The 14,975-nt window shown below is 38.8% G+C and overlaps 1 protein-coding gene across 1 annotated transcript in view; it reads right to left on the bottom strand.

Annotated features, from left to right (window-relative positions):
* Positions 1-2,309: 2,309 nt before the first annotated feature.
* Positions 2,310-14,975, bottom strand: part of DYRK1A (dual specificity tyrosine phosphorylation regulated kinase 1A) — a 117,246-nt gene continuing 104,580 nt past the window's right edge. Inside the window, exons 6-12 of the mRNA XM_081004431.1 lie at positions 14,606-14,753; positions 12,800-13,086; positions 11,921-12,067; positions 11,525-11,665; positions 10,078-10,384; positions 9,593-9,717; positions 2,310-5,569 (exon numbers count right to left, since the gene is read on the bottom strand). Coding sequence (XP_080860557.1) covers positions 4,949-5,569; positions 9,593-9,717; positions 10,078-10,384; positions 11,525-11,665; positions 11,921-12,067; positions 12,800-13,086; positions 14,606-14,753 — 1,776 coding nt within the window. The 3' untranslated portion in view covers positions 2,310-4,948. The remainder of the gene's footprint in view (positions 5,570-9,592; positions 9,718-10,077; positions 10,385-11,524; positions 11,666-11,920; positions 12,068-12,799; positions 13,087-14,605; positions 14,754-14,975) is intronic.

Here is a 14,975-nt window from a genome sequence, read left to right as displayed (position 1 = left end):
TTATTTAAATAAACTGTAATAGAAAAGCTGAGTAACTTTTTAAAAACTTCTGTCCCTTGCTGACCTAAAAAGTCAAAGGAGGCACAAAGTATATGCAAGCTCATTGGCGGGAGACAGTACCTTCATGCAGTTACAGTATGCCACAATCTGGCTTACTGTGATGTGCGAACCAGACCATTGAGGGTTTACGATACATATTCCTATGTCTGTCTCTGACCCTACGCATACAGTTAGCAGTGTGTGGGATGTTAATTAACTCAATACTTACTGAGTTTGTGTAGATTATAGCTTTGCAAATTTTGAGGGAGCAATGCAGAGCTTTGGGTGTACTTGCTATTTTTGGGTGCCCCAGTATACTGTTGGGTTTTGTACATTTTTATAAATCCCTTGAACTGTAGACATTGAAAAGTCAAAATTGACCCAAATCAGTAAAACGAATGGAACTAATTACTGTACCTTCAGTTGTGACAACAGTTCCCATGTACCATGTTCAAACTGTTGTTGAGTACATAAAAGAACGAGCACTCTAAACATTTATGTAGACTTTACAAAAATTAAGATACTCAACCTAGCAGTGAGGAACTAGGTCTCTGCATATATGCAAAGTGAAGAATTTGGGTTTTTTCAGCTAGCTTGGATAATCACTAGGACAAGATGTGGGATCATGAAAAAGAAATTCCATCAGGAATGATTGGAAGTATTTGATCTAGAAGCTTGGGTTTCATTTATTTCACTTTGCAACTGTTCCATTTTATTCTTTTGTTATTTTACTAGGATAACTGGTCAAGAGATACAATTTTAGGGGAGAAGCATCTGTCCTTTTTCTACTTTGGTCTTCATGGCAAATGCATTGATAATACCTGCTGGGCTGTCAATGGGAAAATGCTAAAAATAAGAAACAATATATGTGGACTTCTCTGATTACTAGTTTCTAGTTACAATTCCAATTGTAATTCATCTGATCACTAATTTTTAGTTGCATTTCCAGTTGCTATTCATTGTGCATAGCATAAATAAAGCAAACTAACTTTACTAACACTAGATGATCAAGAAATGGTGCAATGACAAGCAAATGATCAAAACTCTTGAAGAAGCTATACATTATACACAAATTATTGAATAGGGCCACATGCTCTATCTGGGGCATGTGATAATGCAATACTATAGCAATTTTGAGATGGAATTAATGCCCAAACCAAAGGGAGGCCAGGCTGGAAATGAAGTAAAAAAAATTCTGGGAATATTTCAAAAAGGGTGGAGTTAGAAAAGGACAATTGCATGAAAAACTGGAAAAGAAAAGAAGACAAAGATGGCTCAAAGGTATAAGGCACAAAAGCACAATACAGAGCCAGTGCTGGAAGAAAATGCATCAGCTGACTTTGCTTGAAGCAAAAAAACAGCAGTAATTGTGGCGATACAAATGAAACCTGCAACTTCCTATTGTAAACCAAACTGAATAAAAAGGCAATGAGAGTTCAGCTGCAGGTATGGGGAGTTGCACTGTTGTGAAAGATGACTGGATATGAACAGTCCTTCCCCCAATCCTTAACGCCTCTCCCCTTTCTGCAACTCATTCAAGGGCTGTGCCATGCCTTCTGCATGCTAGAATCTACTCAGCTACCAAGATCAAAACCTGTCCTTCTAACACAATCTAGCCCTAATACAGGCATAGCTGCATGGAAGGACCAGCAACACTCTCAGTACAGATTGTTTGAGTGAACTCTCCAAGGCAAACACACATGCCACTATGGGAATAAGATTCATACAGTCTCTACCTGTATCCCCATCTTGCATGTGTCTCCTAATTCTTGGTAATGGCACTAGCATGAGACTACAAGCTTGAGGGTTCACAGAGCTCCATCAAGCCCTTTGCCAATTCCTCCAAGTAGGCTGAACCTTTATGGGGATGGATTGTGCCCTTAGACTAGTCTAGCCCCAGCTTCAGATCTGGAGTACTGAGTACATATATAACCTGCTTTATGAACTAAGTTAGACAAAAGGAAATAGTGGGTGCAAAACTGTATACAATTTGCAAACTAAAAATAATACTGCCTTTCAATATGAAGGTGTGAGCATTTCATTAGTACCTTGCTATTTCAATTAAAAACTCAAAATAATGTATTCTGCCTCCAACTTTTAATTCTATAATCCTTAAAATTCTGTGTCAAATGTATCTATGATGACATGTTGATTATAATCATACCTAGCAGACCAGGCCTTAAAGTAGGTTAATTGCATAGGAAGATTTTACTATGTTTACATTTTTTTTTCTTAAATTATTTTTTAAAGCACAGTAAAGAGTCTGAGGACAAATTATTCAACTGTTTATCATACATAAGACTGCATGACTATAATACAAAGGGCTTGTCTTTTCATTTAACGTTACAATATACACAGCAAGTCCGGACTAGATCTTACAATCTGAACACAGGTATTTAACCTTTTCCATGCTGTTTATGTTTACAATGCACAGAAGTCCTGTAACCAAACTGTGTAGTAAAGCACACAAAACTGGACTGTAACATAACACAGTATGCAGAAGCATTGGAGTTTATGATTTTTGATTATGTAGGTTTAAAAACAGTATTAGTTTTTGGTGCTTGCTAAGGTGTGGCAACCAGCACAGAAAAAAAAAAGTTACCCATATTTGATACCCTTATATTCCTGGACAGCAGTAAGTACTGGATTCCTTTTTGCATTGCTAAGCTCAGTGTTCCATTTCTAAGATGACAGCCTTTCACTCACCAAACATCTTTGAACTACAAAAGTTCAAAAATACTTTAACTCACATGCTTGACATTTCAGTACAAAAGAAATATGGATCCCTTGATAAAAAAATTGATTTACAAAAATGGTTTAATTCCCAAAGCATTCTTTCACACTTGCACTGTATTCAGCCTCTCTGCTGCCATTGTGAGGACTGGTTTTTGTTTTTGTTTTTTTAGTTTTCTAGTTTTTAAAAAAACACCTTTTGTTCAGAAGACCTGACCTAGTTGGTCATGTGAAACTGACCAGTATGAAGTACATGGTTTTCTGCTGAATGACCTTTTTAAAACTAGTTTACTGGCAGAGGTAGATTACTGCTTTTGTTAACACATAAAGGGCAAACAGTGTTAAGGAAAGATAATCACTTAATTACCCCAATCCCTCAATTTTATTCACTGTGTTTTTATCCATAATTTTAATATTTTATGTGGGTCCACAAATTTAGCAACTGCCAAGCTGACTGTGTTATATTAAGGCAGCAGAACCCAAAAATTAGGCACCTGTTAAGTACAGCCTGCTAACCTCAGGTCTCACGAGCTTTTTGCTTTACTCATACTAATGTTTTGGACCTGTTCATGCAATCAAGGTCTTGCCTTCAAGTTTACATTTATGCTAATAAGGAATACAAGAATCAACTGCTGGTTTCATAGCTTCTGGATCTAGTGTCCCTTTTACTTTCAGAAGCCTGAACACACTTATAATGTAACAGATGTTGTTATAGTCTTGAATTAGATGTCAAATCTATCATGTTCAGTACACAGTTTGCTGTAAATGTATTGGCTATGAATTCAACAACAGTTCCAGTTTTGTTTAAGCAATAGTACAGCCATAATTTTCAACTGACATTTAAAAATGGTCTAGTTACACCTTGTGTCAAAGTGCAGAACTGCTACATTATTGGTTACAGACATCTATGTGCTATAAAAACAGCTTTGGTACAATAAATTATCAAAAAAGAAAATAATTTTTTGTAAAATTCACAGCATAATTGTGAGGCAAAAAAGCAGTCACATAAAATTCTGCATTTTTAAAAATGTTCAAGATGAACAGAAGACATCTTTGTGCAGAAGTAATGGTGGAGAAACCACGTGCCCAGAAAAAGCAAAACAAAACAAAAAAAGTAAAAAGCAGGGAGGGACACAGTTGTAGCTATTTCCATCAAAAGCAAACCACTACTCCTGTGACCTTCAACCAATAAGGAAGTCAACTTTATGACACACGCAAAGTGACCTTGCAATACCTTACAATAAGTGGGTCACAAAAGTCTATTTTAAAAGAAAGGCCTCTTGAATTACCCATTCTGTGTTTTCAGCATTAAGGACTGTCTGCAAAAGCATGTCCAAAAGTGATTGCATCTGAAATGGTAGGCTCCTCTAACTTAAGAGTCCAAATCCATAAGGCCAAAGGTTATCCCAAAGACCACCACTTAGACTTCCCCCTGGACTGGCCAAGACCAACCTGTTGATTGCTTCTCAGTGCACCTTAGTTACAAGACCAGCCATATTTCAATACTAGCTGATTGTGGTCTCAAAATATGAGACACACAGAATCCCATTATAATTGCTGCTTTGATTCTCAGTAGGTTCAGATAAGGAGAATCCTGATCACCGCCACTTAGCATGCTCAATGTGCCTCATGAACACCATTACAACCGTCCCTTTTTTTTTTAACAGCTGAAGACTATATTTTGTAATCTGAAGGTCCCTCTTCCTCACAGTACTGCCTTTTCGTGTTCATGTGTGTTCGGGAAATTAAAATTCATATGACTCTCTCCCACCCTCTCTTATTTTTTTATTTTTTATTTAAAAAAAAACACTCCCCAAAAGCCCATTTATATGATCCTGGGCAGTGCCTTTAAAAAGCTGTTTGCAACTAAGACCAACATTTGTACTTTTTACTCCTGTTGAATGGGTGGGGGGAAGGAATCTATGACTTGGTTCTGGTAATTAAAATAGGGGCAGCAAGGTGAGACATCACCTCAAAGCTATCTAGGATACGTATCATGGCTCTAAAAACTTTACTATCCCTTTGCAATCTGTTCAAGTTTAAAAAAATAATCAGCTTTGCCCTTCTGTAGCGGTTCAGTTAGTCTATCTCCTTCTGATTCAAGCAGCTTTGCACTTTTTTTGGAAAAACACCACTTCTATAAAAACACACAAGAAACAAATTTGTTTCAGTTTAGTCACGAGCTAGCCACAGGACTTTGCTGAACACAAACCCCTGTCATGGGAGACTCTTCTCTATCAATTCCCTGCCTCATTGCAAGGTGTCCTTCAGTCATGTAATGAGCAGGACCTGTATTAGCAGAAAATTGGTATGTTGGATGTCCTGCTATGCCAGTTTCTTGGCGTGGATTAGAGTAGACTGTTAAATTGACGTCCATAGCTCCATTTTGTCCAAAGTCCAATGAATTAGCAGCCACTGGGCGGTTCTGATAGGCTTGATTGCCTTGATTACCAGTTGAGGAAGAAGATGTGGAGGAAGAAGTAGTTGAGGAAGACAGGGATGTCATGGAGTGGTGAGTATGAACCACCTCCATAGAATCCTGGGTAGAGGAGCTGTTTGTTGGAGAATTGTAGACCCTTGGCCTGGTCCGGCTACCCAAGGCCTGCTGTCCATGGTGGTGGTGGTGGTGGTGATGGTGGTGATGGTGGGAGGTGTTTCCATGGTGATGGTGTAATGCATTCTGTTGCTGAGGGGTTACGTGGAAGGAGGTTTCTTGAACTGGATGGGTTTCAACAGTGACTTGTGTAGGAGCTTCAGTGCCTGTCCAACCCAGAGGAGGAGGAAACTGCTGACGAACCTGTTATTAAAAATAAATAAATTAAATCCTTCTATTTTATGTCATACCCTTCAAGCTAAATATAAAAAACTACTTTTTAAACATAACATGTTGACCCTTATTTGATATCTTGCTTGTTTTTTTCAAAGAAAAAATATAAAAGCAAACTTTAGTATGAACATTCAAAAGTGAAACACTGTTGCAATCATAACAGGAGGGAAACAATGTCAGCTGGCATTAATAATAAAACTATTGCATCAATCCTAAATTAAACATATACATTAATATAGACAGACCATACTTCCAAACAGGTAGAATCATAGAATCATAGAATCATAGAGTTGGAAGAGACCACAAGGGCCATCGAGTCCAACCCCCTGCCAAGCAGGAAACACCATCAGAGCACTCCTGACATATGGTTGTCAAGCCTCTGCTTAAAGATCTCCAAAGAAGGAGACTCCACCACACTCCTTGGCAGCAAATTCCACTGTCGAACAGCTCTTACTGTCAGGAAGTTCTTCCTAATGTTTAGGTGGAATCTTCTTTCTTGTAGTTTGGATCCATTGCTCCGTGTCCGCTTCTCTGGAGCAGCAGAAAACAACCTTTCTCCCTCCTCTATGTGACATCCTTTTATATATTTGAACATGGCTATCATATCACCCCTTAACCTCCTCTTCTCCAGGCTAAACATGCCCAGCTCCCTTAGCCGTTCCTCATAAGGCATCGTTTCCAGATCTTTGACCATTTTGGTTGCCCTGCTCTGGACACGTTCCAGTTTGTCAGTGTCCTTCTTGAACTGTGGTGCCCAGAACTGGACACAGTACTCCAGGTGAGGTCTGACCAGAGCAGAATACAGTGGCACTATTACTTCCCTTGATCTAGATACTATACTCCTATTGATGCAGCCCAGAATTGCATTGGCTTTTTTAGCTGCCGCGTCACACTGTTGGCTCATGTCAAGTTTGTGGTCAACCAAGACTCCTAGATCCTTTTCACATGTACTGCTCTCAAGCCAGGTGTCACCCATCTTGTATTTGTGCCTCTCATTTTTTTTGCCCAAGTGCAATACTTTACATTTCTCCCTGTTAAAATTCATCTTGTTTGTTTTGGCCCAGTTCTCTAATCTGTCAAGGTCGTTTTGAAGTGTGATCCTGTCCTCTGGGGTGTTAGCCACCCCTCCCAGTTTGGTGTCATCTGCAAATTTGATCAGGATGCCCTTGAGTCCATCATCCAAGTCGTTGATAAAGATGTTGAATAAGACCGGGCCCAAGACAGAACCCTGTGGTACCCCACTAGTCACTCTTCTCCAGGATGAAGAGGAACCATTGATGAGCACCCTTTGGGCTCGGTCAGTCAGCCAGTTCCAAATCCACTGAGTGGTAGCATAGTCAAGACCGCATTTTACCAGCTTCTTTACAAGAATATCATGGGGCACCTTGTCAAATGCCTTGCTGAAATCAAGGTAGGCTACATCCACTGCGTTCCCTTCATCTACCAGGCTTGTAATTCTGTCAAAAAACAAGATCAGGTTAGTCTGTCATGACTTATTTTTCAGAAATCCATGCTGACTATTGGTGATCACAGCATTCCTTTCTAGGTGCTCACAGACTGTTTGCTTAATGATCTGCTCCAGAATCTTCCCTGGTATTGATGTCAGACTGACTGGGCGGTAATTATTTGGGTCCTCTCTTTTCCCCTTTTTGAAAATAGGGACAACATTTGCCCTCCTCCAGTCTGCCGGGACTTCGCCTGTTCTCCAGGAATTCTCAAAGATGACTGCCAGTGGTTCTGAGATCACATCTGCCAGTTCTTTTAATACTCTTGGATGCAGTTCATCTGGCCCTGGAGACTTGAATACATCTAAACTAGCCAAGTATTCTTGTACTATCTCCTTAGTTATTCTGGGCTGTGTTTCCTTTGCTGAATCATTTGCTCCAAATTCTTCAGGTCGGGCATTGTTTTCTTTATCGGAGAAGACTGAGGCAAAGAAGGCATTGAGGAGTTCAGCCCTTTCTGTGTCCCCTGTTTGCATTTCACCATCTTCTCCTCTGAGTGACCCCACTGTTTCTTTGTTCTTCCTTTTGCTACGAACATACCCATAAAAGCCTTTTTTGTTGCTTTTAACCTCTCTAGCAAGCCTGAGTTCATTCTGTGCTTTAGCTTTTCTGACTTTGTGTCTACACGTGCTGGCTATTTGTTTGAATTCCTCTTTGGTGGCTTCCCCCCTTTTCCATTTTTTGTACACATCCTTTTTTAATCTTAATTCAGTTAAAAGTTCTTTAGATAGCCACCCTGGCTTCTTTAGGCACCTTCCATGTTTCCGTCTCATTGGTATTGCCTGAAGTTGTGCTTTTACTATCTCCCTCTTAACAAACTCCCAGCCATCATGAACTCCCTTTCCTTTTAGTATTACTGTCCATGGGATCTCACCCAGCACTTCCCTAAGTTTTATGAAGTCGGCTTTCTTAAAGTCAAGAAATTGAGTCCTAGTATGCTTGGCTGCTCCTTTCCGCTGTATAGTAAACTTCAGAAGAGCATGATCACTCGCGCCTAATGATCCTTCCACTTCTACCCCACTAACCAGGTCATCAACATTGGTTAGGACCAGATCTAAAATGGCTGTTCCTCTTGTTGCTTCTCCCACTTTCTGGACAATGAAGTTGTCTGCAAGGCCAGTGAGGAATCTGTTTGACCTTATGCTCTTGGCTGAGTTTGACATCCAACAAATATCCGGGTAATTGAAGTCCCCCATTACTACTATCTCCCTTGCTTTTGCATGCTTGGCCATCTGTTCCAGGAAGGCATCATCTATGTCCTCCGTTTGGCTTGGGGATCTATAGTAAACTCCCACAATGAGGTCACTGTTATTCTTCTCTCCCTTAATTTTGACCCAAATGCTCTCACTTTGGCTTTGAGATTCTAAATCTTGGATCTCTTCACAGGTATACACATCCCTGACATATAACGCCACTCCTCCTCCTTTCTTGTCTGGTCTGTTTCTCTGAAATAGATTGTATCCCCCCATTATTACATTCCAATCGTGGGACTTATCCCACCATCGTGGGACTTATCCCACTTATCTAAACAAGTTTGGCATTTGTATACCATACATTCAAACACAAAAGGGGCAGTAAAATTTCAGATCACAGAGTAAAAAATTAGAAGTGATACACTTTGTTGCACTGATCACTAGTTTCCTTGTTCTGCAATACACTCAAATTCTAGTTCAGACTAGCAGATCTGCATTTTAAAATGCATACAATGAACATTCACATATTCCTAGGTGTCACAGGGTGGCTTAAATGGTAGTAGTTTAACAAGTTATTGACCTAGAAGGAATTATTAGTTATCCTGGCAATAATTTAGGTGTCAAAGTACATAGATAATGAAACAAGCTGCAGATGTGAACAAGGTCATTGCTGTATATTAAGCAAATACTAATCTAAGACCGTGATAACTGATTTGACATTTGCAAAGTTTACTGTGCAATAATCTGGATAGCTCACTTCATGAATAATGTTGCCAAATTAAGGATTAGAAAAGAGATGCAATTTATTAGTATGATAACGTATAAATTGAACTGGATTTGAATGTAAGAGGCCCTCATTTAAATCTCCATACTGCCACTAGCTCACAGAGAGAGGAATTCAATGTGCGCTAAGGCAATCATTCTGTCAGGGCAAACATTTTAACTTGCCAGACAGAACAAGCACTGTTCTGGGAGTTCCTCCTAAGCCCCCCCCCCCCAACTCCACCTGCCAGAAACAATTTCAGAGGGTATGGGTCCTTGCATGGGGCTTCTGCTGATGGGATTCATTAGCTGAATTACACTCAAAGTGGCAAGGGTATGTCACTATTTTTCAGAGCCTAACCTACCAGAAGATGCAAAGGAATTCAGAACAAGAAAAGAGGTAGGAGAGAACAGGCCAGCCTGAGGTATAGCCCAACAAACTGTTATGTGCCTGAAATGACCATTTGGTCAGTTCAATTCTTTGAAATCAGAAGAGTCTGAAAGAAAGAGAGACTTCCTTTCAAGAGTCTTACCTGTGGACTATGTGTTTCACAATCCATAGCTTGTACAGCAGCAGTGAAGTGTCCACCACTATGTCGATGCTGATGTGTAGGATCTGACCGTGCCCTTCCACTGTTGCTTGTCCCAGAAGAGCCACCTTTTAAATTTAAGCAGAACCAATGTATGGAAAAGGCTATTAACATGATAATCAAGACGTCCATAATGAGTCAAGAAAGCAAGGCTCCATCTAAAAATGAGTTTCTGATATACAGTCTGCTAAGAGTTTGCTGTTGCCATTCAAAGGAAACTAAAGCAATGTCTAAAATCTTTTGGGAGGTTTAAGATTAGAGAAAATAATGCCATTTTATTCAGACAGCAAATATTCTGACAAAAGCTTAGGGTGGTATCTAACTAAGTTACTTAAGTCAATTTATTTCAGTGGGTCTATAGTGAGCATGATTAACAGTGGATATTTTTAGCTTCCCCCCCCCCTCTAAATGTGATAATCAGAATGTACCTGAGCTTGAAGATGTGCTAGAAGTGGTTCCTGAAGACTGTGACTGCTCCATAGCTGGACTTGTTGACACACTGTTGCTTGTGTTTGTACCTTCATCTGCTGTTTTCTTAAAGAAACTGTGCTGCAGGGCATAATAAGGTTGAATTCGAGTTTTCGGATCATAGTCAAGCATCCTTAAGATGAGGTCTTTGAACTTCAAGTAGTCAGCCACAGTATGACCCGATTCCCCAGCACGACGTCCCCCTGGGCCTCCTGTTTCAACTCCAAGTATATTGTGAAGTTTACGGGTTCCAGGTGGTTTATACTCCTGTTAAGAAATTAGAAATTCCTCAAGCTATCAGTTCTCAAAATATTGTTGACAATATTCTAATATTAAGTACTTTAATTTTACTTTCATTGAACTTAAAAGTCTCTTTGTAAAATGAATATAAGCACCACATATTTTATGATATAATAGTGTGATTTACACAGAATGCTATACCATGGTTTGTTTAGCTGGTGTGATTTGTTTGAACTTCTGAACCCAACCCTGGTTTGTCTTCTGGCCACCAGCCACAATGTAAAGTCATGGTTTGTTGTTAGCTTACAAACAATTGTTTGTTTTAACTATGATTGTGTGTTACTTCTGAACCCTACCATATTGCTTAACCACTGGTTGTTTAGCCACCTAACCCCAGATGTTTGGCAGGCTCCAAAGGCATGAGGCAAAACCAGCTGGAAAGCACATTAAGCTGCTGACTTGTTTCCTTACTAATGAGATGACTTGTGGTTTGTTGAACAAAGATAACTGAAAGAAACTATGGCTGAGAATTGGTAGCAGACCAATATCAAAAGCCAAATTTGCTGGATCAGGATGGAGGACATTCTTCTGATAGGGATAGTTTCCCACTGGTGTTTACAAGCATGGTCCTGAATAGTCGTCTGCTTCTCCAGCAGACATCCCACTCACCACAATGACCCTGCTTACAGTTGGTGGTAGTTGGGTCAGACTTGCTCTCTCCAGGTTTCTTGTCCTGGCATTTTTATTCTATAAAGTTGAGCCTCAAATTTGTGTGGCCCTATAGCATGTTTGTGTTTCTTTCCCTTCCATTCAGCTATTTTTATTCCTGAATGGTGTGAGTTTTGGGGAAGTTTTTCTCCTGAGTGTTGTGAGATTTCCTCCATTTTTTTCCCTTTGGCGTTTCCCTCACAATCTTAGCCAGTTGGTCTGGTGGGTGCAATAGCCCCTACCCCTGGGGAGGAGGAGGTAGAAGACTGTTTAGGACCTGCCTGCCGTCTCCAGAAGAAGGCATCGGCCCATCAGAGGAATGTCCACCATCTTGGTCCATGAACAGAAATATATGGTAAGACAAATTTCCATTGTCTCTTCCTTAGAAATAGTTATCTTTAAATCAATGGGAGCTATAAACAAATTAGTATAAGACTAAGATTCGAATTAGCAACTTACCCTTTTTCCATCTTTGGTCTTCTTTAAGTTCCAAGTTCCATCTGGCAACTTCTCAAAGAACTTTCTTGCTTTTGGTGCTTGGTCAAGAATGTGAGCGGGTGCAATACCTAAAACTTCCACTATTTTATTCATCTGATCCACCTGTTTAGGAAGCAGAAGAAACCAGTTAGGAAAGAGGGGAAATCTATGATGGTAAAATACTAAGCAACACCACGTAACATCAGTGCATGTGGAGGTTAGCTCAAACCCTGCATTCTAGACTGCATTCCAAGACACCAAATAAGGATTAATTCACACAATCATTTATACTGTCTGTTCCAGATAACATTAAGCCTTTGCTTTACACAACATTAAAAAGTTCCATAAGATTATCCCCACCTTTTTGGAATTACATACCTCATTTGCACCACTGAAGAGGGGTTCTCCAGTGTGCATTTCTACTAAGATACAACCAAGGGACCACATGTCAATTGCAAGATCATAAGGCATTCCCAATAGCACCTCTGGTGATCGATAAAAGCGACTCTGGATATACTGGTATATCTGTATTGTAAAAACAAGGTTATTAGATAAGCTTAAGTCTATTCTTAGTTTAGGTATTAAATCATTTACAGCCAAGCATTGTTATCTGAAGTACAAGATACGGGGGAAACAATAAAAACTATTTGCAAGAAAGCTTGGCAGTTATTTAAAAACTACAGAGAAATCTCAAGGTGACCAATGTGATAGGTATTAAGAGTAAACATTACAAAATATTTTGTTTTAGTAAACACTGTAAGATCATTTTGCTATTACACTCGAAAACTGAAAATCCTATTTTATGTTAAAATTACAACTTTAGAAAAGGTAGTTCTGATCAACTTTTCAAAAACCAAATACTTCATACATTAAACTGCTGCAGCTTCCCTTTCTTCCTTGCAAAAAATGGAAACACTTTGACATGTGTACTACACATTCAAGATTTATTGAATGCCATGTTAACACATCAACTAATCTTTTTAGAAAAGCAAAGTATTTACACACTGGTCATGATAAAAGCAGTGAATCATTTTAAATTCTTAGGATTTGCTGGGGGGGATGCAGAAGCTCTGGCACTCCTTTTTTATTTGCTGAAGAACTTATTTAAATCCTTTCCCCATACAAATTATGGATCTAAAATCTGTTTTGTTTATACAGATTTTTATAAACAAAACAGATTTATTGAAATATTCTGAAATTTATACTGCTTTTCAAGCTGCCCTGCATCAAATGTTAACACACTTTATAAATACTCACCCTCTGCCCAAGTTGGCAAGAACTGCCAAAATCAACTATCTTGATAGCGCTTCGTTTGGGGTTACAGAGCAAGATATTCTCGGGTTTTAGGTCACAGTGAATGATGCTAAGTTCAGGAGTTGCAAGAAAAAGCAGTGCAGTGCACATCTGTTGTGCAAACTTTCGTGTCAAGTTCAGTGAAACCCCTCTGAAGTTCGTATTCCGCAACAGGTCATAAAGATTGTAGGAGAGCATTTCAAAAACTAGACAAAGATGGTTTCGGAACATAAAATGACGCTTCAAATGCACTAAAAGAAGAAAACCATGTAATTACAAATGTATTCTTATAAGTGAAAATCATAAATACAAAATTGTCAGTTGCTAAGGTAATTTATTTCCATAATTTTTCATGCTTTAAAGCTTTATTTGAGTATCCTACATCATGTATGTCGAGATAGATACATATTATTCAATGATCCACATGATAACAGTATTGATGACAAGTCAACAGAGCACAAAATTTCCTAAAGTGTCCACAAACGTCTGCCCCAACCTGTTTACCAATTTGGCCAAAGGATCATGCTTCACACTTGCTGATAAATTAAAACTACCTGCATCAATGTGATCTAAGGAAAGTGTTAGAAACCCACTTTTCACAAGGAGGTATAAGCAGATATGATTTGTTGTAAGTAAAGACAGGAGGTGATTATTTGGGGAGGGTGGGATCAGTAACTGACATGTTCAACAAATACACTGGAAAGAGGGTGGTTTGTTGTTGTTGTTTTTTTAAAAAAGAATAAACCGACTAGAAGTTCCCCAGACCATTAGTTCTACCCTAAAAAATAAAACGAAATTCTTTGCAAAAAACAAAACAAAACAAAACCCAATCCAAGGAGGTGGACTGACCCAACAGCTCACTAATAAATATTATGTTTACTGAGCCACCATTAGCAACTGGTGTACAGAACTGAGGTGGTCATTTAGGACGTAAGTTGCTGAGAAAGCTCTATGCAAAAGGTGATTTGAAATTGTTTCTAGATACACAAGCAACATTGTCCCTTTTGGATTTGACTAGTGAGGAGTTTTAACTGCCAGCCAGCTGAGTTAACAAAGTAGCAATGTAAATGTGTCTGAATTTGGGCAAAGTCAAGCTTTGGCTACTAATATCAAGCTGCTGCCAAAATATAATTACTATTAGAGCAACCTAAAATGAGCAATCAACACATATGGACAGTTGTTTAAATAGCTACAGATTATACAGCTGTCAAAAGTTCCACACTTGGAGCAATAATGAGGAACTATTTGGCAACAACTTTGGATACCTTTTGCAATCTGTTTGCAATTAATTGAGGTGATGCTCTGAACAAGACAACTGCAGTCTTCTGAAATGTGCATCTTTGAATGGATTTCTCTTACTATAGGTAATTAGAACTATTCAGAACTTATAGATCAACCATCCCCATCCTAATGCCCTCCACATATTTTGGACTGTGTTGATGGGGATAGGTGTCAGTCAGTAGTCCAAAACATCTGGAGGGTACCACAACAGGGAAGGATGTTATAGATTGGCCTTCCAAGTGAGGAAACCACACATCTGGACAATGATAAAGAGGGAAGGAAGCAAGAGACCAAGAAATTACAAGAAAGATTAAGTAAGAGATCTTCATATAGTTTGTTTCCCAAACATTAGGTACAAAGTGCATATTGGCAAAGATGAACTGATTTCTTCCTATTGAAAAATTTGACTGAACTATTTAAAAAAGAAAAAGAAAATGCAATGCTTCATCATTGTGATAAAGATGCAGATATAAAGTTCTCAAATAATACCTATATAATATTTCATTTCCGTGTCATGTTTGTTCATAAGCTCAAGAAGTCGCACTTCAATCTGGGCTTGATTTAGGAAAGCCTTTTTGTTCTTTATAATTTTAATAGCCACAAACTCTTGTTCCACACGGTCATATGCCTTTACAACCTGTAAAATAAAAATACGTATCATCTCACACACACACACACATATATATATATATAAAGATCTCTAATACAAAAATCATTATCTATATAAAATATTTCTTCAAAGCAATAGAATCTCTCAAAGATGCAGTTTGAACAAAGAACCAATGATACCTCATAGCTTTACTTTGGACAGGGCCTATCAAATGCTGAGTCAACCTGATAAAACTAATAATGGGTAGGA

This window comes from Podarcis pityusensis, assembly GCF_964106645.2.
Source record: "Podarcis pityusensis genome assembly, chromosome: 4".
Taxonomy (NCBI): Eukaryota; Metazoa; Chordata; class Lepidosauria; order Squamata; family Lacertidae; genus Podarcis; species Podarcis pityusensis.
Note: the sequence above shows the minus strand (reverse complement) of the source record. Positions and strands in the feature narration are given on the sequence as shown.